General features: G+C 42.3%; 1 protein-coding gene across 6 annotated transcripts in view; it reads left to right on the top strand.

Annotated features, from left to right (window-relative positions):
• Positions 1–24,177, top strand: part of tle2a (TLE family member 2, transcriptional corepressor a) — a 42,818-nt gene that overhangs the window by 16,789 nt on the left and 1,852 nt on the right. For 2 of the 6 annotated variants that reach the window (XM_077535516.1, XM_077535511.1), the window contains exons 2-18: positions 922–1,082; positions 10,444–10,507; positions 12,981–13,025; positions 15,800–15,862; positions 16,441–16,545; positions 16,823–17,036; positions 17,853–17,869; positions 18,499–18,594; positions 18,898–18,942; positions 19,754–19,915; positions 20,555–20,681; positions 21,260–21,462; positions 21,548–21,621; positions 21,751–22,000; positions 23,049–23,296; positions 23,361–23,508; positions 23,590–23,740. In XM_077535516.1, the coding sequence (XP_077391642.1) occupies positions 10,505–10,507; positions 12,981–13,025; positions 15,800–15,862; positions 16,441–16,545; positions 16,823–17,036; positions 17,853–17,869; positions 18,499–18,594; positions 18,898–18,942; positions 19,754–19,915; positions 20,555–20,681; positions 21,260–21,462; positions 21,548–21,621; positions 21,751–22,000; positions 23,049–23,296; positions 23,361–23,508; positions 23,590–23,740 (1,951 nt within the window). In that variant the 5' untranslated portion in view covers positions 922–1,082; positions 10,444–10,504. The remainder of the gene's footprint in view (positions 1–921; positions 1,083–10,443; positions 10,508–12,980; positions 13,026–15,799; positions 15,863–16,440; positions 16,546–16,822; positions 17,037–17,852; positions 17,870–18,498; positions 18,595–18,897; positions 18,943–19,753; positions 19,916–20,554; positions 20,682–21,259; positions 21,463–21,547; positions 21,622–21,750; positions 22,001–23,048; positions 23,297–23,360; positions 23,509–23,589; positions 23,741–24,177) is intronic. The other 4 variants (XM_077535512.1, XM_077535515.1, XM_077535513.1 and 1 more) reach the window with 4 other exon arrangements.

The following is a 24,177-nucleotide window of genomic DNA, read 5'->3' as shown; positions in this document are numbered from 1 at the left end:
AAGCTCTAAGCGTAGGTTATTCATTTTTTTTTTCCAGGGACATTTTTCATTTAAATATTCAAGAGCATTGTTAGACTAAAATTGCATCTTTAAAGGCAAAGTCAACTGAAATCTTTAAAAATATGTTGTGCGCAATTCTGATTTGTTTGCGGAATATCAACTAAGCAGCAAAATCTACCAGTTTTGATCAATTTTTGGGGACGGCTATTCTGTCATATGCTGTTGAAAACCACATTTACCTTCTCAAATTTTTAATTGACATGATAATAACCAGTGTTCAGTGTGGAATCATTTGAATTTTCTCTCTTTCCTTTTCACCCTTTTTATTTTTAGCTATGATACTGTGCTTTAATAGTCAAGTGCCAACTTCACTGTAGTACTTGACCGCCTCGGAGCTTGAGAACACTCCGTCCCTGTGGGCCAGTGAGCTCTGTGATGTTGACACAGAGTCAGATAGACAGACAGACGGGGCAGCCCCCGCCCCGCCACCCTCGCAGTCCAGCGCTCAGCCTTCTTTTGTCTGCTTGTCCTGCAGCATTACACTTATGCTTGTAGCCTCCTAATTGCTCTGGACCCTGCAGAGAAGGGAGCCAAAAGCACTGGGGGTTCCAAAGACTCCACGGCCCTTCTGGGGTCCCCTCCCCACCCGCTATGCTGCCTTTTTTTTTTTTTTTAATCCTTGCCATTTCTTGGACCTGCAATGAAACAATGAGTGCTCATTTGGCAAAGACTCTCATGCCCCACCTTACTCCTTCTCAAGTCTTTTGTGACCCATTCATAAATGGCAGCGTCGGCTATGACACTTGGTAACAGGCATCCCCTGCCACCCGCCATGCGAGTGCCACCATCATGCCTCATTGTCACCCCTTGTTGCGCCCGTGTCACATGTCAATACTCTTGTCTGTCTTTTATTGTCCTCAGGCACCTCTGCAGCCACCCCCAGGGTCCTCGGCGTCCGTGGTGGCGGCCGCCGCAGCAGCGGCCGCGGCATCGGGGACCCCCCAGTCGCTGAAGCTGACGTACCCAGAGACCCTGGACCGCATCAAGGAGGAGTTCCAGTTCCTGCAGACGCAGTATCACAGGTGCATGTCAGGGATGGGAAGTGATAAGGATTTGAACGTTTCGATCCGTTTCGTTATTGATGCTCAATCTAGCAGGTATAAACATTTTCCCCACTGGATAACTTTACAATACTAAAATTTCAGAATTGTTGTGTTAAAAAAAGTAACACATTGCGTCAGTGGGATTAAGGGGAAAATCACATTCTCATATTTTATACAATACAGTGCAATTTTTCTTTATTAAAAACATAAAAATTAGCCCATTCTTCAACCTTTCATTAGACTGTAGTGTACATACAGGCTAATGTGTGTTGTTTATTGGGTGGTTTGTGTGCAGGAGTCTTTGAATGAGGGATTTTGGCTTAGCTCTGGCACCCCCCCTCCCCTTCGTCTTGGCACACCTTCATACCCCCTCCCCCCCACTCCCCCATTCTTATCCTCTTCTCATCCTGCTTTGATTTAGCTGGCCAGCATCCCATCCCCGCCCTCTTTTTTTTTTTTTTTTTTTTTTTTTTTTTTTTTTCTGTCCCACTTCAAACTTCTTTTGTACACTCTCCCATATCGAGTCCTCTAACCCCTGTGGCTACTGCAGCTTCCCTCAGAACCGTGCGTGTGCATGTGCATGTGCGTGCGCGCGTGTGTAGGGGTGTTCTTGTGCAGCTGTCTTTGTGAGTAGTTTGGTGCAATGAGTTGTGGCGGCGATGCTGCCAGAGGGTGGACTGTCTGATGTGTCCTTATTTGGAATGGGGATAGTAATCCATTTGCCAATGAATTGTAAATTTGACAATTAACAGATGGTCTACCAGTTGGTTAATTGATCAATCCTTTTCCTTACCTCCTTCATCTTGGTGGGTATCATTACTACCAGATAATACGCCCAGACCAGCATGTCCGTGGCCTATAAGGTCAAAATTTATCCTGTCCTGTTTTGTTTTTGTTTTTTTGTTTTTTTTGGTAATGACCAGTACTTTCTGAAAACGCTCCGATTTTGTTATTGCACAGCAATCTGAAATTTCTAAATGAGTGCAATTGTTTGCAGCGGACAATATTTGTCGCATTTAATTTTAGAGCAAAACTGCAGTCACGGTCCCGATTTGACCCACTTTCGGGCTGATTCTGGCCCATGGGCCGTGTGTTTGACTTCCCTGTTTTAGACGCTATTGTCCATAAATGCAATTAGGAATACTCGAGTGGCGACCAGTCCCTGGCTTTTGCCCAGAAATTTGGATAGGGTCCAGTTCACCCATAACCCTAACGAGGACAACAAAAATAGATGGATGAACCATCCATCCATCCATTTTCTTGACCGCTTATTCCTCACAAGGGTCGCGGGGGCTGCTGGCGCCTATCTCAGCTGGCTCTGGGCAGTAGGCAGGGGACACCCTGGACTGGTTGCCAGCCAATCGCAGGGCACACAGAGACGAACAACCATCCACACTCACACGCACACCTAGGGACAATTCAAAGCTCCCAATTAACCTGCCATGCATGTCTTTGGAATGTGGGAGGAGACCGGAGTACCCGGAGAAGACCCACGCGGGCACGGGGAGAACATGCAAACTCCACCCAGGAAGGTCCGAGCCTGGACTCGAACCGGAGACCTCAGAACTGGGAAGCGGACGTGCTAACCACTCGACTACCGTGCCGCCCATGGATGAACCAGTTATGATTTAAAAAAAAAAAAAAAAATCTGCGCACTGATATGATGCTAGTAATTGAACCATCAAGAGATAATGTTTATTTTGCCCCCCCCCCCCCCACTCTGTTGACAGACCACTTAAGAGTATGTTAGTGCCAAAAATAAATCCCCTTGAAGACTTCTTCCTGCCTACTTATTTTACTCTCAGGTCTAAATGTCTTTTCCTTTTTCACAAATTTCATTTTGTCTCTTGGATGTGCCTACTCACACATTTTTTCTTGTCAGTGTTTGGTGAATGTTGGAAAAATATTTAGCCTACGAAACAAATGCGTAAGCTCAGGTTATGGCCACGTCTTTATGTAAAATACAAAAATATTTGCGGGGAATATGTGAAGCACCCGTTGGATTGATCTTGACAAATCAAGGCGTTCATTGCGAGTGAGTCAGCCTGGTGTTGATTGCTCTCCTGGCACCAGTTCAGTGCCTCCCTCTTGTGTTGCAAAACAACTGGAGTGGTGCCCTGGTGCCAAACACGCCTCTCTAAATACACAATAATTGAATAGAATAGATTTGGATCGGGTGAGCTGCAGATTCCATCCTAAGCAGGCAGTTATATGAGTTCCAGGAAAATGTGCAATAGGAAAAACCTACACCTTGTCTGACTTGAAGCATACTTGTGGCCGATGAACGTGGGCAATAGTTTGAGCCATGCAAATTCCTTATACTGATGGATTGGATGTTTAGTCTGGCAGGTGGCTAGGAACCTGTTCCTTTTGGCTTGCAGATGAGCGAGCAGTGAAATACAGCTTTTGATCCTTTTGACATCCATGCCTTTTGTGAAATTGTTAATAATTTTGGGATAGTCATGTACGTTGAGCCTCTTGTTTAGGAGGGAGTTGTGCGGCGATGTAATCAGTTTGTACACAAGGCAAACAGGCATGGGTTCACTGTATTTTGTTGGGCTGAGTATCGATTCTACTTTTCTCAATCGATTCGTTTTCGATTCACAAGATTTTTCCCAATTCAATTCAATCCAATATTGATTAATTATGGAATATCAATTCTTAAATATCAGCGTGATTAAAAACTCCACAAACGTTAAATTCCAAATAACATTTTGTGGAGACAGTAACTGGTTAAATTATTTAGTTTATTAATAAAAATAACAAAAATTCTGCATTGTCTTAAAGTCCAATAATTCAGGTTTTTCAGAAATGTAAGAACATACTTTTCAATTTATGTAAACAGTAAATTTCAAGAAAACAAGAGCAGAAATTTGTTTTTTGTTTAATTAAAATTTCTTGTGAATTTATGTGAGGAAAAGACGTATCAAAATAATCCATTCAAGGTTTTATAAATCGATATCAGGCTTGAAAGGGAAAATCGATTCCATATCGACCAATCAGTTTTGTTTTTTTTAAACCCAGCCCTAATGGACTGTGACGCGTTGCCACAAATTTGTGCTACGTCGGAAACAGAAATCCTCGTAAACCGAGAAACCCCCTGTAGTTCCATTTTCAGAGCTGCTGCACACTGTTAATCATGTTGATTTTGTTGTACACACCAGTTTAAAATGTGATTAATTCAGATTAATTATAAAGTCCCAGTCTCAATTCTCAGCCAAGTTACCTTTTGAAGCGGTTAGCACCTCCTAAAAGACACTTTAGTCATTTCCCAGTGGCAAATGTTGATGTTTTGCTGATGTCATTATGACCACATATCCTCATGTGGTTGCGTGGAGGACCGGCCTCGTGATGAAAGAAAAAACACTTGTTGCCTTCTTCACTGCTGAGGTGTTTGACTGCAGACTTCAACGCGCCGGGTGATGATGTACGTGCTTAAAACGCACACGCGTGCATGGCTCCCTAATTATCTGCGCACACAAATAGATGCTGCCTAGAAATAGCAGAGCTTACGTGTGTATTTTGGCTGCCGAGACGGTAGCTGGATTCCGATAGATGTTGGATTAGACAGCAGGAAAGAGACGGAGGGGAAGGGATTAGCACTGATGAGCTACAACTGCGTGTGTGGCGGGTCGGTGTATGTGTGTCGCGGCGGGCTACGTGCACAAATGCAAATGTTTGGCGGCGTGGTAGGTATGTAGCGATGAGGAAGATTAGTAGGAGAGAGAAGGACTAATTAAAGTCTTTGGTGGGTCAGCAGCTCTGATTTTTTTTTTATTTACTTTTATTTTTTTTGGTGTACGCTAACAAACCAGCCTTTAATCAACAGACTGAGGCAAGGGAGCTTTAATTACTTCAATTTTTTTCGACACACATTTCCATGCTCACACGCACAGGCAACTCGAAGTGAATGTTGGCGCGCGTGTGGTCTGCATAGAGGCTCTTCAGTCACTACTAACATGCTACCACTCATGTTTGAAGCCCTTCTACTCTTCTTTGCGCGCACTAGACTGCTGTTAGTACAGACAAACGCACACACCCCATGCTGCACAAGTGTGTCATGCGACCTTGACAATTGAAGCGAAAAAGCGTCATGCAATAAATGCCCTGGTCAGGGTTGCGATTCACAATGCTAATTGAACTGGAGTCAGGAACAAAATGGACAAACCTGACTGTCAATGGGCTTGCAAATACTACTTCTAATGTCAAGTAAGGCCTGGCGCGCACAATAATTTTTCTATTCTTAAAACATTTAATCTGAGACGGGACCCACACATGAAGATTAAAAGTCAGGCTTTTATATATGCGCCGATGTTACACGAGTGTTTCCAAAAAAGATCGCAAGCGGAAACTTTGAAAAACGGTGTTGTCATCGAGAAAAGACTGACTCTGGAAAATTCTTCTAATAATCTTAGAAGACATAAAATAGCCTTTCATTTGACATCCTGGCAAAACATTAATTGTCTTAGTGTGTAATTTTGTAATTAAAAGTCTTTAGAGCTGAGGTTATAGTTGACAATTGACGGTTGACTGCCAGTACCGGGCCGAGCAAAAATCTGCATAGAATTGATGGCCATTGAAATGCATGGGAGTGGTGGTGGGGAGTTTAAAAAAAAAATCAAAAATCAAATCAAAAATCCTGATAATTTCAGCAAGACCTATAAAACTCTTCTTGGTGATACTTACCTGTTTCCTCACCATTAAATATCTGCCAGGTGTCTTTAAAGTCTAATTTGTTTAGTGTACAGTGATACTTGATCTTGGTGTCATAGAACTAGATTGAAGTTGAATTGAGGAGCTTCATTTTCATTCATTTTCATCTTGTGGCATTTTGGTGCCAAGGAACTATGGTGGCGATTTGAGTGGTTTCATTTTTGACTCAACGCCATCTTGTGGTATTTATGAACAATTAATCACTTAGTTTTTCCATCCATACATTTTGTCAATCGCTTATCCTGTTGAAGGTCACAGAGAGCTGCAGCTTAATTCGGACAGAAGGCGGACAACACCCTGGACTGGTCGCCAGTCTGTCATGTGGCACAAATAGACAAACTGAGCATTTACAACATCACTGAGTGCTAAAGTCAACCAAACGAACCACTATACCAAATGAACAGTCCAAAAATGATTTATTTATTTAATCATCTAACTATGCCAGCAATTTATAGTGAACAAAGTGTACAATTATTATTATTATTATTATTATTATTATTATTATTTGCCATTTGTGTTTGAGATTCTTCCCAATGTAAAACTCAAATCCAGTATGTGCCTTGCTTCAGCCAAAGTTGGGGAAAAGCCAGCGTACCGCATATGCACCGACCAGCACACACAGTGTTTGTAAACATTTGATTTAATCAACTCTCTATGGTGACATTGTGTTTGTGAGAGGGATGCTTCATGCTTTTGTGGTTTTAGATTTGCGAGTGTGTGGCCGAGCAATGAGCGCGATGACAGATACAAGTTCGCTTGGCCTGCTGCTGTGCAACAACATCCATCCTTTGGTTTGTGTGTGCGTATGTTGTGAACACCCTTGAAAGATGATGAAAGTGTACACAAGCGAGTTGGGTGGGCTCGTGTGCGTGTGTGTGAGAGAGAGAGAGAGAGAGCAGTTTTTTTTTGTTTTGTTTTTTTGTGGTGGATTTGCAAGGAACGGTTGATCAATACTTAATGAGATGTAAAGCGAACAGTCACAGCCCTGCAGGCCGGGAGCCTAAACGGTTCTAACGCGCGCGCGTGCGATTACGGTGATGTCACGATCAATAAGACTTAGTGGCGACTGATATCTTTTTTAACCGCAAAGATGGTTTACATCCTTTTTAAACGTGCCACTGAAACCATTTAAAAAGCGTTTAAGTAGTAGCGTGGCCAAAGCATCCGTCAAGCTAGACCTACCAGTGGAATCATTTCCATAATTATAAAGTGAGATGAGATGACGCTTATTTGTAAATCAACATCTTTGTGCCGTTGCCAGGTGACAATTCATACACCTAATTGAGAATGATTTATTGAAGAGACTAAACATTAGTTGAAGGGCTATCCATATTTAAGTCATTACACACTTGGGGAACCTCCCAAAGCCTCTCCACAGTCAAGGAGCGTGTTTATTTCAAATGTTGCAAAATCACATTTTTTTGACAGGGGGCTTTTTTTTTTTTTTGCCTGTGTTTGTAGGATGAGGCCGCAAATTGTTATAATTGTGCGTCAACAAGATTACAAAGGACATAAAAGCAAAATAATAGAAGTGGATCACAGCAGGCGTTGCTTCCTTTTTTGTTTTCGCTCGATTGTGTGCGGCTGATTGTTGATTTGAATCGGTTCTTTTTTAGAAGCAATCGAGGCCAAATTGATTGCGCTGCTTGGCTGCAGCCAGTGCGACTTGGAAAACGAACCACCTGAAAATGGCACAGGAGTGTTGCCGCTTTTAAAAAATCCGAGCAAATGAAAATGAAAGTAAGGAAAACAAAAGGCTTGCGATTTAAACGCCACCTGGGACATTTCTTAAAGTGCAGCATCTTAATTAGATGCTTGAAGCGGCTTCCTTTTGACCCTCTTTGTGTGCGCGCACGCGTGTTCATCCAGCAGGTTTGTGCCTATGCGTGGGTGCGTGTTGCCTAATAAATGCAGCGTTTTGGCTAATGTATACAGCTTTACACGCTTCTTTGCTTTGAGTGATGTGTGTGCGCGTGCGAGTGTGTTCATCAGCAATGCAACACAGACACAGCTGTCTGAAAAAGTGACGGGCTGCAGATTTGTAGCACATTCAGCTGATCACCTTATCTTCTGTCACCACCAGGGAAAAGATTTGACGCACACACACACGCGTTCCCCCCTTTCATGCTTCTCTCCTCCCACCGTCTCTAAATGGCACCAAGCTAAAGCCTAATTATGACAGCCAATCACTCCCCACTTCCTGCCCACCGCTCTCCTCCACTTTCGTTCCTTCCTTTTCTTTCCGCGCGTCCCTTCCTGCAGCTCTCTCATAATAATGAGCACGTTTTCAACCTTGAAGGACGTTATTTGGAGCAACATGAAGTATCCTGTACATGTGGTTCGATCAAATGCACATCATACAAATAAATGAAGATTACTAACAAACAAAAAGTGAAGTCATTTGACAATCACAATTAGGGGTGAAAACCTCTGGCTACCTTACGATTATTTATATATATATATATATATATATATATATATATATATATATATATATATATATATATGATTTTTATTTATTTTAATGAAATTAATTTAATTTATTTATTTTTAAGGATTTTTAATTAAGTTCATGAAGAGGTGGCTGAGGTCTTAGTCCAATGCATTTTGATCTTCTGATCGTCTTCAAACTTTTCAGAGGTTATTATTCCCTGACAAAGCAAAAACTCTATTGATATTTCTAATGTATCCAACACAAGAGGACGGTAGCGCACACACATGCTGCACAGTTGTGCCGAGAGGCAATTGCACTGTAATAAAATCTATAAGGTGAAGGGGGTGGCGTTGGAGGGGTTTAATCCTTACTCCCCTCCACCTTTTGGCCGCCACCGCCTCTTCTTTCTTGTGCCGCTCGGCTCCCTCACTTCCCTCATTCCCCTTCTCCTCCACGGGCTGGCAATGATAAATGAGTCAATTATGTGCGTGTGTGTGTGCACGCGTGTGCGTGGAAAGGAAGCTGATGGGGCTGTTATTACCTGTTGCGGCCGGGGGGTGTAATGTTGCCGTATTAATCATATTCTAATTTTCCTCCGCCACGCAACCCGCCCACAAGACACACATCATCAACACGCGTGCACGCGCGCACATACACATTGCCCACCGCTGCTTCCCCCTATCAATCTATTTGCTGCCTGCAAACAAATCAGCGTAAACGGGGCCCCAAAATACTGCCTCTCCGGGGACGAGGGAGGGCTGCTGCAACACGAACGCAGAAGAGCATTACGTGCGTGTCAGTTTGCAGATCTGGCCAAAAGCATTATCCAATTTTAGGGGACAGAAGGGACCTGTTGGCCCGTGTGGTGAGACAGACACACAAAGATATGGGACACAAGGGAGAGGTGTTTGGCCGCCTCATCTGTGGTGTGTGCGTGTGTCTCTTCCATTCAGGGGCACACGTTCAACAGAAGAGTGGTAATTAGAGACATGGCCATATTTGTAGCCTGTTTCGAGGGTGGGGGGCGGGGGGGGGCGATGCAGATTGGATATTGTTGTCTAAATTATGCCACCTTGTGCAAGGGATTGTTATATTTATGCTATGTACATAAGTTTACAAGAAAAACAGTAGGAATGAACTAAAATGTATTCTCTAGGGAAGAGTCTTATGAAAAAGTTGTTTTGTGAAAAACTTTTTATTCATTGTTTTAGGAAAAAAGCAAATTTTTTTTTAAATTCTTCGGAAGAAAATTTCATTATTCAGCATTTTTTTTCAGCAAAACAAGATTTTTTTTTTTTTAAATGACTAAAAGTCATAATTTAGAAAGTCTGTTTTCATAATTATTTTTAGACAGTATTACGGCCCATTAAAGTGACATAACATGTACAAAAATAAACAAAGCTGTTTGATCAAATCATACTTTTCTTGAACATGGCGTAATTTTCGCCCAATTTAACAATGGTGACATTTTAATGTCCAACTACATGTCTTTTATGTCTTGCCATTTCACATTTCACTTAATTGCGGCCTGTGAAATACAAGGCATTTCAGTTATGTCATGTCTCGGTTTGAACACTAGGGGCACTATGTAAAAGGAGTATGTAGATAAGGGATGAAGTTGAAATAGATGAATAAGAACATGGTCTGGTTGATTTAAATAAGTAAGAATTCAGATGCGACGTTTCTATAAATCTTCAAACTTTTCAGGGTTGTAATTCATTCATTTAAAAAAAAAATTACAATACTGTATTATTAAATTACAACAATTTTTGCTGTATCTCGGCATGACTTATATGGCTCCAACCGGAATGTATGTTAGGCTGATAACGTACCTTTACAGACCTCCTAATTAGTTGTGTTTTTATTTTTCAATGCATTCATTATAAGTCGCTGGCAAAGAAAAACAAGCATTTAAGGTCACTTTGAACCAAGAAAAGAGCGACACCTTGCCTGGATGTCAGGATCGAAGTGCGACTTGTCTATTTCTCCTCTGCTACGAGGCGCTAATGGCCTGTCATCACCTTGCCCTTAACGCCCCTCAACCGTCCTTTCAGTGTTTGTGTTACATGGCGAAAGGGCAAGAGAGACCTTTGTGGCCAACTGAGATGTGCAGTTTTTTATTTATTCGGAGTAAAATCCCAACTTTTAGATGTTAACAGCAGTTTTCCCTTCTGCCATTTCCTCCCATTGCAGTTTGAAGCTGGAATGTGAGAAACTGGCCACCGAGAAGACGGAGATCCAGAGACACTACGTTATGGTGAGCCAAGTCGTCTGGGTCCTTTTCATCTGCTAACAGCTGCTAAACACCCACCGGGAACCACACGCAAGACCACACACACATTCATGCACGTTCTATCGGAGAGTAAACAACACATGGGCGTGCATCGACAACGTGGACTTCTGGGCTAAACAAACTGTGTGCCTTTATCCTACCTTTCTAAAGGCTGATATCCAGTAAGCGTTTGCCGAGCTTCATCAAACGCACTCCTCCAGATTTCCCTTTGTGCTCACCTAGAATTTTTAGTCGAGTTTAAATGGTTTTTCAAAAGACGGCAATTTGTCTCTCAAATAAGGTTGTGATTAACTGCGAGCCAAATTATCGCTGTTCCATTTCAGTTAAATACCCACTTCATTTCTTTCCAATGATGTGAAAATTATCATTTACTTGGGACAAAAATCTTTGTTCCTCTATCTGTGTCAGCGACGTATAGTGACAGGCCTGATTAATCAATAAAGTACCTGAAGCAAAATGTAACGGCTTTACACGTTTCTGGATGTAATAAGCGAGGTCACACCCACGAATGCAAAAGTATGGAAATGCTGCTGCTAAAACAAATGAGGCGCGCACAATTTTGAGGTTAATGTGTGTCTCTACTTGGCTGCGCTGCGCCGCGGCGGTGCCATTAGCGTAACGTCCTGTGAATATTTGGGTCCGTTCAGTCAGCGGGAATTCTGCCTGCCATCTGAACCCCTCGCCACTGCAGCTGAACCAGTGCCGGCTGCCAAGAACCCACTTGGGCCCTGCCAAAAAAAAAAAAAAAAAAAACGCTATGTGGCATTCCTGGCACTGAGCTGGGAATTGTGTGGGGGGTGGAGGGGATGAGGGTTGAAGTTTTGGCTCTGGCTAAGAAAAGGGGAGGGGGAGGTTTGAGGGGTAGGCGAGGTCTCCTCTCCTGGCGGCTGATTTGGGGTGAGTTTGGCTGTTGCTAAGCAACAGGCGAAACTTGGCACACCAACTGTCAAGTGGAGCTGCCAGCTGCCAGGAAAGGCATCTTTTATGGAGGCACAGACAAACAGCAACACAAATACACACCTGCATGTACGCACACACACTCAAACACTCACAGTGTGCCAAGAAAGATGTCTGCAGAGAGACAACCCCTGCCCATCTCCTCTCCTCCCATCCTGCCAGAATGTTCTGGCGCTGCAACTTGCCAATCTCCTCTCTGAAAAGCAAATGTCAGCCTGTCACTTTGCGAGGCATCCGACTTGAAAATGCTTTCCTTTTCCGTCGAGAGAGAGTGAGAGAGAGAGAGAGAACCACCTGTCTCTCATTGGCTCTCCACTCTCTTCTGTGCTCCTCACAGCTCCTCTTAGAGCCAGAAGGTTCAAATAGCTCAAATTAGACGTGATTATTGCAGCGGTCCGACAATATTCCCTCCTCGCTCGTGCTCACTTTGAGGCCTCGCGGACGCCCTTCAGCCTCGTTTTTGAGTGCTGATGACTTTCAGTGTCCAAGGTGATATTACAGACTGCAGTCAGAAATGGTAGAAAAGTCAAGGTTTTAGATAAGAGTAAAGTCATATTGTGGCACCAGTTTCATTTTTGTACAGTGTATACTTGCTATAGTCTCATCATTGGTTGCCCCTTCCCCACCTGATGATCACAATTTTTATTCAAGTTTATTATGATGCTCTGTCAAATTGTCCGGACGTGTTAATGTGCTTGTTGACCAGACATCTCCCAAACGCATGTGCATGGGAAAACATGTTATTGTCCAATTTAAAGGCGCAATTTCAGCATAGCATTTCTGATTTCTGTAGTTCTCCATGAAAAATATTATTTTTTAAAATGTTTTGAGAAATAACTTTTTTTACATTTGATGCAAGTGTTTAGTTTTAAAACAGCGCATTGAATATTTGATACACGATTAAACATAAATAGAAACCAACAATTGGATTTTTCAAAATAAAATCCAAATTATTTCTCCGAAAACTTGTTACTTTGTCGAAGCGGAAATGTGATGTTTTCCATGTTACCATGCTTGGTAGTGAAACTATATAACAAAAAAACACAATATAAAATAATAAAGCAGCAGAGCTACTAAAAAAGAAAATGGTGGTATTAATGTGACAATATGTTTATTATTAGAGCCAGAGCACCAGACGGTGTCTATGCCCTATTGGAATTGTTTATTATTAGTCTTCTGGAGAATGAATCACCTTTTTCTGGGCCTCAACATGCCAGAAAACTCACCAAATTACAAGCACATGGTGAAAATGTAAGTTCTTGTACACAGTCGTCACTCAATAGTGCCCCATGTAAAACAGCCATTTTGTTTTAAAAATGTTTTTTACAAATTGACAAATTCTTACAAAGTGAAAGCAGGTTCAATTAATACCTCAGTGACACTTTCACTCAAATCAGGACATTATAGTGGCAAGCAAGTTGTATTGATTTTTCAATCACGACTCCATCTTTGATTAACGGTTTGTTTGTATGTGTTGCAGTATTACGAGATGTCCTACGGCCTTAACATTGAAATGCACAAACAGGTGAGCAACATCTCATATTGCATATTTCTCATTCTCTTTCTACTTTTTCCCTCCCTGACGTTATGTCAGTCCTTCCTCAAACATCCACAAGGTGTTTAAATAGGATCCCCATGCGCAATTCAGTCCTACACTAGATGAGAATTTTTTTTTCTCATCATTGCGCCCGTCTGTCATGACGACTCCTTTCATTTCTTTTGTCTTGATTTTTTTTCTTTTTTTAATTCTCCATTTCTTCTGCAACCTGCGTCTCTTTTGACTTCTTCTTTATCTTCACTTTCCTTCGTCTTCCTCGCAGACGTATACGGTCCATGCTGGATTTCACTTTAAATCAGGTCACTGCCTTCCTGCTGCCTACTCGTCCTCTCTCTCCGTTCATTTCACCATCTCAATCGTTTCACTTTTGACTTGTCACAGAATCGCCCCCCCCCCACCACCCCACTCACTGTCGATTTTCTTCCCCCGCCTTCCACCTCCCCTTTCTCCGTCTATTTCTCCTCGCCCTCCCACATCCTCGCCTCATTGTCACACTTCCACGCCACCCAATCCTCTCCTCTCCCATTTCATCACCCCCGCACCTCTCCTTCTCCTTCTGTCCTCCCCCCCTCTCCATCCCCTTTTGCTCCTTTCCTCCCTACTGAAGATGTCATTTAGTAGTTGGAGTTCTCTAACAAGAAATCATTGTGTCTCCCCTGGGCAGGCGGGGCCGAGGGATGGTGGGGCTGATGGATTGGGAGGAGGAGGAGGGGGGGGGGGGTGTATGTGGGCAAGCGAGAGGAATGAGAGAGGGAGTGGAGGAAGAAGAAAGGAGGGGGTGGAAGTTCAGTCCGGCGTCAATAAATCACTTAGGAGGGAATGGGGTTGTGTGCGTGTGTATAAATGGGTATGTGTGCGTGTGTGTGCGCGCACACACACATACTAAGGCACACCTCAGCACAGGCTGGCTGTCAACTAGACAAACAGCCTGCAGCCATAATGATGTTGTCATGATCTCTGCATGCATATCATTACCGGCCCTAACGGCCTGGATGCTAAGTGTGTGTGTGTGTTTTTGTGTGTGCGTGATCGAGCGTGTGTGCACCGAAGCCTGTAACGCTAATCAATAATATCGGCAAGGGAGGAGTGGAAGGCGGCCGACTTGGAATAAACAGAGAGATTGTTTTTCGCAAGACTATTTTTAACTAAAAGCCGATTCAAGGCAATGTTTGCTCGTTTCTGTGGCAACGCTGTTTTTTGCAGCCTTACTAGCATTGGGAATGCTAGACATCCTCACAATGCATTATTATTAACATGAATGCCACAAATGCAAACGCCTCAATTGGAATATTTTTGAAAACTAATTTATTTCAGTAAACTCATTCTATTCAATATCCACAGAGTGATTTTTATTATTTTTTTAAAGACTATATTTCCATTCATTTTTAATGTAGGAATTGGCCATCTGAAAAGAATTCATTTATATTGATGGCTAATGTGTAGAATAATAATAATCTGCCTTTTAAATCACAATCACATTTATTGGAAAGTATGTAAAAACATATGGAATTTGTCTTCACACACAGTCACAAACCATCTGGGAAATATGAAAAATAACAATGACCAACAGAGGGCGAAAGAGGGCGGTTTGATACTTAGCGCCCTGAATTTCTTACATTGGATTGAACAGAGTATGCACCTGGGATGGGTGTGTGGGTGGAATGAACATAGCATTTTTAAATGTTTTTAGAAATAACATTTTTTAGCTAATCTTGGCTGGCCAATTCATCACTTGGGCCTAAATTTTCATTGGCAAAATTACCAAAATGCTACATTTGATCAATTAGATAACATTTTTGGGGCAATAACTGATGCTGGCGTATCAGAATCAATATTGCATCACAACACACAATATTTCTACCCTAAATCATAAATACAACCATTTCAAAAATTGAAAGTTTCGCGGTAGTTTTAAAACTGTGGCATTGTGGTGTTACTGTAATAAAAGTAAATATGTCAGTTAGTAAATAGAAAAAGACATGCATGCTCACTGTGGGCAATGGGCATGCACAAAAATATAAACATCGAAATATTGTTGTATACTGCTGTATCATATCTCTGACACTACAGTGCAGGTGCACCATCAAATATTCATATTCTTGCTGAAATTCTCCTATGCGCTGTCAACACTGCAAAAAGAAACACTTTGCTTTTCTTCCAATATATAGATTGTCTCAATCTTCATAAATTAAATATTGTGATAAAATAGCTTTGATTGCCACCCCATTTTTTTTAAACCAGGTTGTTGTTGTTGCATAAACACACTTAATAAGATGGAGGGAGAGGAGTTGGCTGTGCAGTCGAGCAGTTGGACACACACCCTCAGTAAGAGTCATTGACCCCCAGCATAGAACGCACACACAAGCTTGCGGAATGTGAACGCGTATACAGTACAAACATCTGAGGAGCACGCACACACATATGAGTGGGATTTTTTTTTCCACAAACCACCACACACACTCACTGTGTGTGTGCATGTGCGTGTGTGTGGGCTGGCTGCGGCCACAGCAGATGCTCACCATGAATATTTTAGTCCAACTCCCTGGCAAAGATTCCATTTGCATGGACCAGATGTAAGCGGCTGAAATATTTACCACGCGGGTCTGGGGGAGAAGCGGGTCACAGCGACGGTGCGTGTGCGCGTTTGTGTATGTGTCTCTTTGTGTATGTTTATTCATCAAATATCTTTTTTATTTTTTTTTTTTTTTTTTTTTTTTTTTTTTTTCCCCTCCCACTTTCAGACGGAGATTGCCAAACGGCTAAATGTGATCTGCGCTCAACTCATCCCATTCCTGTCACAGGAGGTGGGACACACGCACAAACACAAACATGGTCTCTGCAAATTTTTCCTATAGCATTTTCCAGCCCAAATATCCATCGAAAGATTAAATGTCCTCACGGTGCAGGTGTAATTGTCAAGGGTTGTGCCAAAAAAAATATAAAAGACAAGAACGCGCACGGACGGTCTAATAGGTCGAATGAAACTCGCCCAAGCATTTTACCAGGCCACAATGTACAGGCAAAGATAAATGTCCACACAATAAAGGTGTAAATGCCAAGGTCTATGCCACACAAAGATACAGAGACAAGAACACACACACACTTTGTAATGGGGTAAAAAGAGCTCATCCAAGCATTTTTTTTTCCAGCCAAAATGTCTCAGCTAAGACAAATGTACACACAAAAGTGTAAATGTCAAGGCTTGTGCCACACAAACAACACACACACGGAGCACTTTTCTGGATGGCCAACTGGTCACATTCATTCCATACATGCTGAATAGCTTTTCATGCTAATCAATCCACTTTGCACACAATGAATATTTATGAGAGCGAGCACAGCGTGTCCTTTGAGTGACCTCTGCCCTTTTTTGTCCCCGCAGCACCAGCAACAGGTGGTCCAAGCTATGGAGCGCGCCAAACAGGTGACCATGGGGGAGTTAAATGCTTCCATAGGGGTACGTGGGCTCCCCCCTCTGCCTCATAGCGTGTGTACCTTATGCTCACCTTTTATTTTTCCCTCCTTTTCCCCCTACTGTTTAAAAATGATTCATGAGGCACCCTTTTAGGCCCACTGCACATTAATTGGCTGTCTTGAAATTGTCACATTTCATATCATGATCCCCCCCCCCCAGGCCCACTGCCCTGACTTGTGCATTTCTCACGCTGCACTTCCTGCTTTCCTGCTGTGGACTTCCTCCCCGTCTAAGCGCCTATAAGTCACCCGTGTGTTTCTCCCCCCCCCCCCCCCCCCCCCCTTTGCAGCAGCAGCTCCAGGCGCAGCACCTCTCCCAACACGCGCAGGGTCTGCCGGTGGGTCCACACCCGTCGGGATTGCCCCACCCGGGGCTGGCGCTGGGCGGGAGCTCCGGTCTATTGGCCCTGTCGGGGGCTCTGGGGGCCCAGCTGGCCGCCAAGGACGAGAGGGCTCATCTGGAGGCCGCTGCTGCCGCCGCCGCAGCTGCTGAGCATCACAGAGGTGAAGGAAATTTCAAAATGATTCCAAATGAATTGGAAGGGTCACCTTGAGTTTTGAGTTGGAGTCACCATTTAAACGAATGGAAATATTGTACCACAAATCCATTCTATTCCCCCAAAACACAATGGTTGCGTTTTTTTTTTTTTTTTTTTTTTTTTTTTTTTTAAGTAGCACTGTAGTATTGTACTGCATAAAATTTACAGTCATGACAAAATTAGAATGAATTTTTTTTTTTTTTTTTTTTTTTTTTTTTACTTCATCAATACGCCCATCCACACGGCACAATCACACCGAGGGACAATTTGGAGAGGCCAGTTAACTTGCCAAGCATGTCTTTGGAATGTGGGAGGAGACCGGAGTACCCGGAGAAGACCCACGCAGGCACGGGGACAACATGCAAACTCCAACCAGGAGGGCCGGAGCCCGGACTTGAACTCGAGTCCTCAGAATTGGGAGGCGGACGTGCTAACCAGTAATCCACTGTACCATATATGTGTCATAGTAGAATTATTATATATTTAAAAAAAAAAAAGAAAAAAAAAAGCCACATCCAATAACACAGGAAGTCAGCCATTTTGGTTTAAAGAGGCCATTTTGTCCATTCCAATATAATCCCCCTCCTTGATATTTTGTCCAATGGCTCCTAAATTGGAACTCATTTGTAAAGCTAAAAGACTTTCAAGTTCATATCTTGACAAAGGATATATTGTAATAATGTTGTCTAATGTTGTCTAACTTTCTTTTTTTTTTTTTCTTCTTCTTTCTTCTTCTTCTTCTTCTTATTTTGGACCCATCGCGACCTCTGCCTGGACACAGACCGGGAAGCAGGACCAGTGAGTACAAAACATTTCACAATACAGTAATATGTCGTAGCATTCCCTTTTCAGGATATATCGAATAGATATTACAGCGGGTTGGTGCCCCCCCCCAATAAACAGATATATTGTGAATATAACCGTTTTGGTTATATAGTTTGTCCAAAAAAAAAGTCTTCTGCCACAACTTTGCACATCTCACTGGGTGTCCCCCAAGCCTCCTATCATCATAGGTGGAGAAACTCAGCAGTCTCAGGGCAGTATAGTGTAAATTAGCCCTACTAGTATATATGACACATTTTCCAAAACTGCACCAAAAGATTTTTTTGCTGGTTTAATTTCACACTTGACAGCACATAACTATTTGTATACAAGCCATTAAAAGTAAGTTTTCAGTATGTCCGCTTTGAAATAGACCATTGTCTAAAGTCTAGCTCAGCTCAGAATAGCAAAACAGTGGGAAAAGGAGGAGATTGAGTAAGTGATGCCACGTGATACATTTGAGGAGATATTTTGTGTGTCTGCAGTTTTCTGACTCTTTTAGATGATTCATTGCACTCACTCTCACCTCATCGCCGCTCTCTTAACTTTCTGTCCTCTGTGACTCCCGTTCTTTCCCTCCGTCCTTCCATCTCTCCCTCCTGCAGAGCTCACTGTCCAATGGGGACAAAGGTCGCCCGGCAGACTACCTCAGCAACGGCAAGAAGAGGAAAGCTGACGAGAAGGAGTTCATGACAGACTATGTGAGCTTCGTCGCACACTTCCTTTTAGTTGCATATTGCAGTATACGATTTCAAGATTCATTTTTAGATCATGTATGCAAGTATATGTTCAAGTTGATTACATTCAGACTAACAGTTTAAATAAAGTTTATGCTTACCATCGAAAATGTGCATACCATCTAAAATAATCATCTTAACAATATTAATACTTTTTTCAATTCTTTTGTTTAGCAACATCTTTGTCTGTTACTGAAGGACTATTGTATAAAATATTAAGAGAATTGTTTTAATTCAACTAATTACTTGATCTCTTTCTTTCCACAGGGCAGTGACGCAGACAAAAGTGATGATAACTTGGTGGTTGACGAGGTGAGTTCATGTCATAGTTTTAAATTTGTATTATTTGAAGAACACTAGCGGGACGCTCTGGTCACAACATTAGGTACACCTGCACAATCTAATAACAAACATGAAATTGTTCACTTGTCATTAACACTGTCAGCGAAGTATTAATGTAACAATATGCGCTTTTGTGTTGCATCTAGCGGTTGCTTATATATTGGAGCCACTAGTGGAGCGCTGGATTTTAACTAGTAGACTTCTGTAATGTCACTAGTAGCACATATTTATTAGAGAGTTTAAAGCTTTGTGTCACTCATAACATGTCCTACTAGTGAGGACAAAGACTCCACAGGTAAAGTTCCACATTAATAAGTAATTGTAATGGCGCTTTGAACTAGACTAAGTGCAATTTCTGGAGAAATTGCGTGGGAATGCTGAAAGCAAATTGAGAGATAATTATGAAATTATAACCTCCTGGTTACTGGACAATGCGCTTTAACAACTGTGCCACTGAGCAGTATCAGACACTTGGTAATTATGATAAGTTATATATACCCCGGGAGGCGTTAATTTCTTTTATGCTAGTTGAAATTTGAACTTGTAAATTGAAAGTATTATGTGGGAGTTGTTAGGTGGCAAAAAGGTGCGGAGAATAAAAATCACAATAACATATATGTTCCCGCAAATATCCACTTTCTATATAATGATATTAGTTGCTACGGTAAGTTTTACTACAGAAAGAAATTGACCAGGTGATTGACGCCATGTTTTCTTTGACACTCTGGTACTTGAGTCTATCCACCCGTGTGCTAAACGTTTCTGCCCTGTGACAAACCAGGACCCGTCGTCGCCCCGCAGCGTGCAGTCGTACTCGTCCAGGGAGAACGGCTTGGACAAGATGGCGCCCTCCCGCAAGGAAGTCCCCCCGCAGGCCAGCCCCACCTCGCTGGCGTCCTCCAGCAGCGCCGCGTCGCCGTCGCGTGGCAAAGAGTCTACGCAGGTACCACGTAGACTTGGGTGGATTCTCTCTGCGTACTTCACTATTCACAAACTCACCTGAAAATGTTTTATAATTGCCTTTAATAATAATTTCAGCCCTAAACATACCGCAAGCTATGATCTTAGTGCTCTCATTTCAAACACTTTTTCGAACATTGCCCTTTAAAAGATGTGAAGATGTTACTGCTTTGCAACCTGTAAAAAAATACCAATCACTACTTTCCTATTAGCCATTTTATTTTGTTTTTGATTCAGGGACACACAGATGCAACAAATATTAATATCTCTCAAAGACAACCCAAAAAACTCATCAAAATCATTTTAGATATTGGAGGAAAAACCTTTAGCAACTATAACTAAAAGGGCAATAACTTGTGAAGAGTCTCGTGCATGGCTGTATTTTTTTTTCATTTTTTTTTTTTTTTTTTTTTTTTTTTAAAGAAAGAACTGCCCATTTAAGTTCATAAAATAAATTCATGAAATTTGACTCGGCAACTATCAAAGCAAGGCACCCCATGTTTTATTTATTTATTTATTTATTTTTAATTATTATTCACTTGAGTGAATAGTTTTGAATTGACTTGATTCTTATCTTCAATCATGGTGGCTGGTAAGCTGATGTCTTACATTCTCTCTGCAGCGAGAGAAGTCTAGCACTCCAGGTATGAAGCCGGGCACCCCAATGTCACAAGAGTCCAACACCCCTGGACCGAGTGGACCGCCGCAATTCAGACCCATCCCTGGCAAGCCTGGTGTCGACCCGCTAGGTAAGACCCCATGACAAGCAAACTTGTTGTAGATTTTGTCAGGTTGCTACTAAGTTTGAATCAAGTACAAGTTGATCATGCAAAATTCCGAAACCATATTCTGCTGTGTGATGAAGTTGCTGCAACGAAGAGACTCATTTGCTCAAAAGGTTTCTCTTATTGATGGACCCTATAAAAAATAAATAAAATAAAAGTTGTAGACCTTCCTTAGGCCCGCCCATGTAATTAGCCGTCTGCCAGCATGGCTGTTACATGATGTGCGAGTGCATCAACTGCAGTTATTAGCATGTGTGGCGGCCATCTCGCTCCAAGCCGACCGCCAACTGGACCCTTTTAATGGTGTGCCAAAATCTGAAGATAAGCAGACTTGACTGACTGCTTCATAATGAGCATCCATCGATGGCGTGCGTGGCTCTGTCAGCACTTTTTTTTTTTTTTTTTTTAAGCTCTGCCGCTGTCAACTGTGTCCGCTGGGAGTTACAGTACAGTGGCCAGCAGGGGGCACTAGTGTTCTAGAGCTGCACTGAGTGTCAAGATGGAGCACCATCGTGAGTGATAACTGCAATTCTTCCCCACAGCTCTGGGTCTGAGGAACCCCTTGGTCATGCAGGGTGCGTACCCCCCGGGGGCTTTCGGTCTGCCCCCTCCTGGGGTCAACGGGGACCTACCCGGGGCGGCGGCCTATGGCGCCGGCCTCCACCTGGTCTCGCCGCAGATGAACGGGGCGGCGGCAGCGGCCGCGGCAGCTGCGGCAGCGGCAGGCTACGGACGCTCCCCGGTGGTGAGTGAAAAATCAGCAGGGGAGAGTTTGGAGAGAAGACATGCAGAACATATTCGCCTAGCGATGGATGTCTCCACTTACGCAGGTGGGTTATGAGTCTCCACACATGAGAGTGCCCGGGTTGCCCGCCAGCCTGCAGTCGGCCGCTTCCGGAAAACCGTAAGTTTGAGCTTGCTGGAATCCTCTGAATAACATCACATTTTTTTATTTCAACACACAAATCTTGACTCCCCTCTTTTGCTTATTAAGAAAGAAAAAAGAAATGACATTGCCACTCCCTCCCCCCAGGGCATACTCGTTCCACGTGAGCGCCGACGGGCAGATGCAGCCGGTGCCCTTCCCTCCGGACGCCCTGCTGGGTCCGGGCATCCCTCGCCACGCGCGGCAGATCCACAGCCTGAGCCACGGCGAGGTGGTGTGCGCCGTCACCATCAGCACGTCCACGCGTCACGTCTACACGGGCGGCAAAGGCTGCGTCAAGGTCTGGGACATCAGCCAGCCCGGCAGCAAGAGTCCCATGGCGCAGCTCGATTGCCTGGCAAGTCCCTCTTCAATGTCGTAACAAAATGGGCGCAAAACAGGTTCATGAAAACATATTAAAAATATATAACTATGTACATTTAAAATGAAATAATAAATGAAATATATGCCTTCCTTAAATATGACCTTGAATAATAGAAATTATACTTTTATTTTCCATTTTTAATTTAAACAAGTGTTCTCAAATCATCTTAAATAAAAATGCAGAAAAATATATAAAGTACACAAGTTTATGGATAATAAATGCATATCTTATTTCCTTGTATTATATTTTGTTTTATTTTTAATACTGTATAAGGTGTATACAGCACATAAAATGTATTCAGAATACATTAAACATACTAAATATATATTTATATCACTATGTAAAAATGTTAATAAATAAAATACATATATATTTATTTCCTTATATTATATTTTGTTTTATTTTTAATACTGTATAAGGTGTATACAGCACATAAAATGTATTCAGAATACATTAAACATAATATATATTTATATCACTATGTAAAAATGTTAATAAATAAAATACATATATATTTATTTCCTTGTATTATATTTTGTTTTATTTTTAGTACTGTATAAGGTGTATACAGCACACGTGTTCATAATACATTAAACATATTAAAAATATTTATATCACTATGTAAAAATGTTAATAATAAATTAAACATATTTTATGTACTTTTAATGATATACTTTGCATGTTAAATAAAAATGAATGGATGGGTTATTCCCAGTGACCATGTAGAAATGGTATATATAACATATTATTGATAAGATGATAGATGAGCAAATATTAATATTTTTCATATTTCCATAAATATATGCAAGTACTATGCTGTGTATTTAATAATAGAATTCAAAGTATATTAGTGTTTCATGTAGTATAGTACACAGTGGTATATTGTGTAGGTAGTTTTTACGTCTGTTTTCTTCTCTTTTGTCTCTGAATATGGGGGTTTTGTGTGTGTTCATGTGTATGGGAAATGGAAAAAAAAAAAAGTGTATTCAATTTTAAAATCTCTTCATCTTCATCCAATCAGAACCGCGACAACTACATCCGCTCGTGCAAGCTGCTGTCGGACGGGCGCACGCTGATCGTGGGCGGCGAGGCCAGCACGCTGTCCATCTGGGACCTGGCCACGCCCACCCCTCGCATCAAAGCCGAGCTGACGTCGTCGGCGCCCGCCTGCTACGCGCTGGCCATCTCGCCCGACAACAAGGTCTGCTTCTCCTGCTGCAGCGACGGCAACATCGTCGTCTGGGACCTGCACAACCAGACGCTCGTCAGGTAACGGCTCGGACGCCGCCGCCGTCAAACGTGGACCACGTCCAATATGATGTTGCCGCCGCAGGCAGTTCCAGGGCCACACGGACGGCGCCAGCTGCATCGACATCTCCAACGACGGCACCAAGCTGTGGACGGGAGGCCTGGACAACACGGTGCGATGCTGGGACCTGAGGGAGGGACGCCAGCTGCAGCAGCACGACTTCACCTCGCAGGTACACGCAAACGCGCCATCGCTTGTCGCTAGGCAAACTTCATTGGGCTCTGCTCAAATCGCTCTCATGTACCATCGGCAGATCTTCTCGCTGGGTTACTGTCCGACGGGCGAGTGGCTGGCCGTGGGGATGGAGAGCAGCAACGTGGAAGTCCTCCACGTGTCCAAGCCCGACAAGTACCAGCTGCACCTGCACGAGAGCTGCGTGCTCTCGCTCAAGTTCGCGTACTGTGGTGAGCGCTTAAGCTGGCATAAATATTTTACCTTGCTATTTTATAACCTTAACTAACCTGATACCGCATGATCACCACCTGCGCATTTTTATTTATTTATTTATTTATTTTTGTTATTTTATTTATATATATATATATATATATATATATATATATATATATAATTTTTTTTTGCGTCTAAATATGTATTTTAAAATAAATTGATTATTATTAATAATAATACAGCTATATATATTTTTTTTTTTTTAAATGACAATGTATAGTAAGGCGCTCTTTTGTTTTTTGTTTTAAAACGACCATGTATAGTAAAACGTTCTTTTTTTTTTTTTTTTTTTTTTTTTTTTTTTTTTTTTTTTTTTTAATGACCATGTATAGTAAAGCATTTTTTTGTTTTAAAACGACCATGAATAGTAAGGCGTTTTGTTTTTTTTTCCCCA

Source organism: Festucalex cinctus, chromosome 10 (genome assembly GCF_051991245.1).
Source record: "Festucalex cinctus isolate MCC-2025b chromosome 10, RoL_Fcin_1.0, whole genome shotgun sequence".
NCBI lineage: Eukaryota > Metazoa > Chordata > Actinopteri > Syngnathiformes > Syngnathidae > Festucalex > Festucalex cinctus.
The sequence above is the reverse complement of the archived record's forward strand: the minus strand, read 5'-3'. Positions and strand labels throughout refer to the sequence as shown.